Source organism: Panicum virgatum, chromosome 6N, assembly GCF_016808335.1.
Source record: "Panicum virgatum strain AP13 chromosome 6N, P.virgatum_v5, whole genome shotgun sequence".
NCBI classification, from domain to species: Eukaryota; Viridiplantae; Streptophyta; class Magnoliopsida; order Poales; family Poaceae; genus Panicum; species Panicum virgatum.
The window spans coordinates 10,213,805-10,216,781 of record NC_053150.1 but is presented as its reverse complement, the minus strand read 5'-3'; the positions used below and the strand labels follow the sequence as shown (position 1 = coordinate 10,216,781).

Here is a 2,977-nt window from a genome sequence, read left to right as displayed (position 1 = left end):
CTCCCAACAAGTCGATCGTCAACTAATGGTTGGTATTCCAGGGATCCATAAATGCACATAGTGCGTACGGATGCCGGGCTGCAGGAGCATCTACACCCACTTCATTGGTTGTTACATGCGTGCATATCAACGATGGTGAGACTGAGAGCACCTAGGGCGTGCACTACATGAAGGAAGAAGGCTAGGGTGATTCTATTTGAGCACGGCTTCACTAGGCCATGAATACATATTATCGAACAAATTGTAGACAAGCTTACTTTAAATTATTCAAAGAGGGCAGTAACAACCCTCGCAGGTACACAATAGCATTGGCAGTACATAAATACTTGCCATTTATTTTACCAAACATAGCATAGAAACTAATTTAAAACAAATAGTCGTATACAAAATGCATGTAAAGCAAACTTTTTCATACAAGAAACCCATGCTTGATTTGAATTAGTTGTGGTTGTCCTGCCAGAACTGAGCCTGGAGCCAATCAATTGTCCCCTTCTCCACCTGGAATGCCTTGGCCAAAACATCATCTGAAATCGGTGGCTTTGATCCAAAGACCGCATTGGCGATGGTGATGGCCCCAGGGTTTTGGCTGCTGAGGGCAGCGAGGGCAACCGCTGGCTTGTCGTGGAAGGGGTTGAACTGGAAGTGGATGAGCCCTTGGGGGAATACGAACACGTCACCCTTGTTGAGGACCTTGGCAAACAGGGTGTTGTTTGGGTTGGAGGTGACAAACCCAACATAGAGTGTCCCCTCGAGCACCGTGAGGATTTCAGTAGCACGTGGGTGTGTGTGCGGGGGGTTCTCACCTAATGGCGCATAGTCGATGCGAGCCAGAGAGATGCCAAGAGTGTTGAGGCCAGGGAGCTCCATGGCGTTGATCAATGTGACAATAGACCCCACCTTGCTATACTTGGTGTCCTTTGGCTTGTCAAGGTTAGCCGCCTTGAAGAAGTCATCTGCATTCACGGCCATGGGGTCCTTGCAAACAAATCCATTCACCTTCACTGTACGCATAGAAGAAGCAAAATAGATATACAGATCAGAAACTAGGTGGCACAAACGATAACGAATTCACTATATATGCACATAGAAGAAGCAAAACAGACACACAATTATACATGTACCCTGGGCTAGATGAGTACTGTTTTGAATTTTGTTTACCACGTTAACATCAGAACTACATGAATCACAGCAAGAGTGCATGCATGCATACCAGGAGAGTGCTTGTCAGCGACACAGAAGTCCTGGAGCGGGCTAGGATCAGATGCATTGCCCTGACAAGCGACCAATGCTAGAAGAACAGCCAGAAGGAAGTAGGAGGATGAGGCCATTTTCTTTCCTCCCGTGCCTTTTTTGTTGGCGCTCTATGCAGTAGGCTAGCTAACCAGCTGCTTGAGTTTGTTTTGTTGATGCAGGGAGATGGGATGTGCTTATATATATAGCACAAAGCAGCGTGAACTTCTGAACAACTGAGCAAGTCAATAAGTTGAAATGTTGAATAGACCAACAGAAGAAATGATCTCTGGTTGGTAGAACCTGCTGATAAAATAGGAGCTATCTGAACCTTTCAAAGCTATATCGTTGTCAATATCTTTACACGGTACGGTAGTACCAAATCTGATCGGGTCGCTTTGCTCCTGGCCAAGAAAACTTATACCCGTTCCTTTCTTTGTGTTGAGTGTCATACTAAAGATGGTTACCCTTTTCAATTTGAAATATCAAATTTTAAACTGTTATTCCCTCTGTTCCTATAATAAAGTCACACAGGGAAAAAACTCAAGACCTATTAGCCATATTAATATGGTACTAATTGACAGCCGCATGTATATGATACGGACTAAGTATATATGATAACAAGGATAGGGTTTTTTAATTTGGACAAAATTTGAATCACATAATGACTTCCACATTAGAAATCTCCCACCTGGTTCATTTCATTGAATTGGCCCACAAATTGTTCGAAGGGTTACAGTTCTACAAACCAGCTGGTTTCTAAAAAAGGAAATGAGTTTGGTCCAAAAGCTGCGTTGACAACGATAACTGCCACCAGGCTTGTCGTAGTCCCAGATATTTGTGTAAATCTGGGGATAAAATGCAAGTTCAAAAAAATTATCAACCACAAACAACCTCGCAGTTTGCCAGACTTGAACCCAACACGTCTTGTCTCGGGTATAACTTCTTCACCACCACCTATGCAGCACATATACCTATAGTTGGGATCCTCCACATGTTAGTTTAAAATAATAGCCCCCGCTCTCTAGCCATTGGACATCCCAATAATATTTTATTGGGAGATGTTTATTGGGAGACTTGTGGAGATGCTCTTAGTCCTGGTTAGTATTACCCGCTCTCTAGCCAAATCTGATCGGGTCGCTTTGCTCCTGGCCAAGAAAACTTATACCCGTTCCTTTCTTTGTGTTGAGTGTCATACTAAAGATGGTTACCCTTTTCAATTTAAAATATCAAATTTTAAACTGTTATTCCCTCTGTTCCTATAATAAAGTCACACAGGGAAAAAACTCAAGACATATTAGCCATATTAATATGGTACTAATTGACAGCCGCATGTATATGATACGGACTAAGTATATATGGTAACAAGGATAGGGTTTTTTAATTTGGACAAAATTTGAATCACATAATGACTTCCACATTAGAATCACATAATTTGCAAACAAATCCATCCACCTGCACTGTGCGCAGCAGTGCGTGAGAACTTGTGGGCAGCAGAACGAGTCAAGTAGATCCATCCTATCAATGGATTTCTTGGTCTTTGCAAACAAATCCACCCACCTGCAATGTGCGCAGCAGTGGTGAGAACTCGTGGGCAGCAGAACAAGTCAAGTTGATCGATCCTATCAATGGATTTGTTTCTTGTCAGCAGGTTCACGGAAGTGGTGACCTCAGTGCTCCACTAGAAGCAGTTGGTTACTATGTTCATTTTGTCAATCCCTCAACAAGTCAGCTAAATGGTTGGTAT

At 42.9% G+C, this 2,977-nt stretch overlaps 1 protein-coding gene across 1 annotated transcript; it reads right to left on the bottom strand.

Annotated features, from left to right (window-relative positions):
• Nucleotides 1-241: 241 nt before the first annotated feature.
• Nucleotides 242-1,408, bottom strand: LOC120677795 (germin-like protein 8-7). Its single transcript, XM_039958993.1, has 2 exons — nt 1,211-1,408; nt 242-1,001 (listed from the first exon to the last, which is right to left on the bottom strand). The coding sequence occupies exons 1-2, from the start codon at nt 1,326-1,328 to the stop codon at nt 439-441; spliced, it is 681 nt and encodes a 226-aa protein (XP_039814927.1). The 5' UTR covers nt 1,329-1,408; the 3' UTR covers nt 242-438.
• Between the last annotated feature and the right edge of the window lie 1,569 nt (nt 1,409-2,977).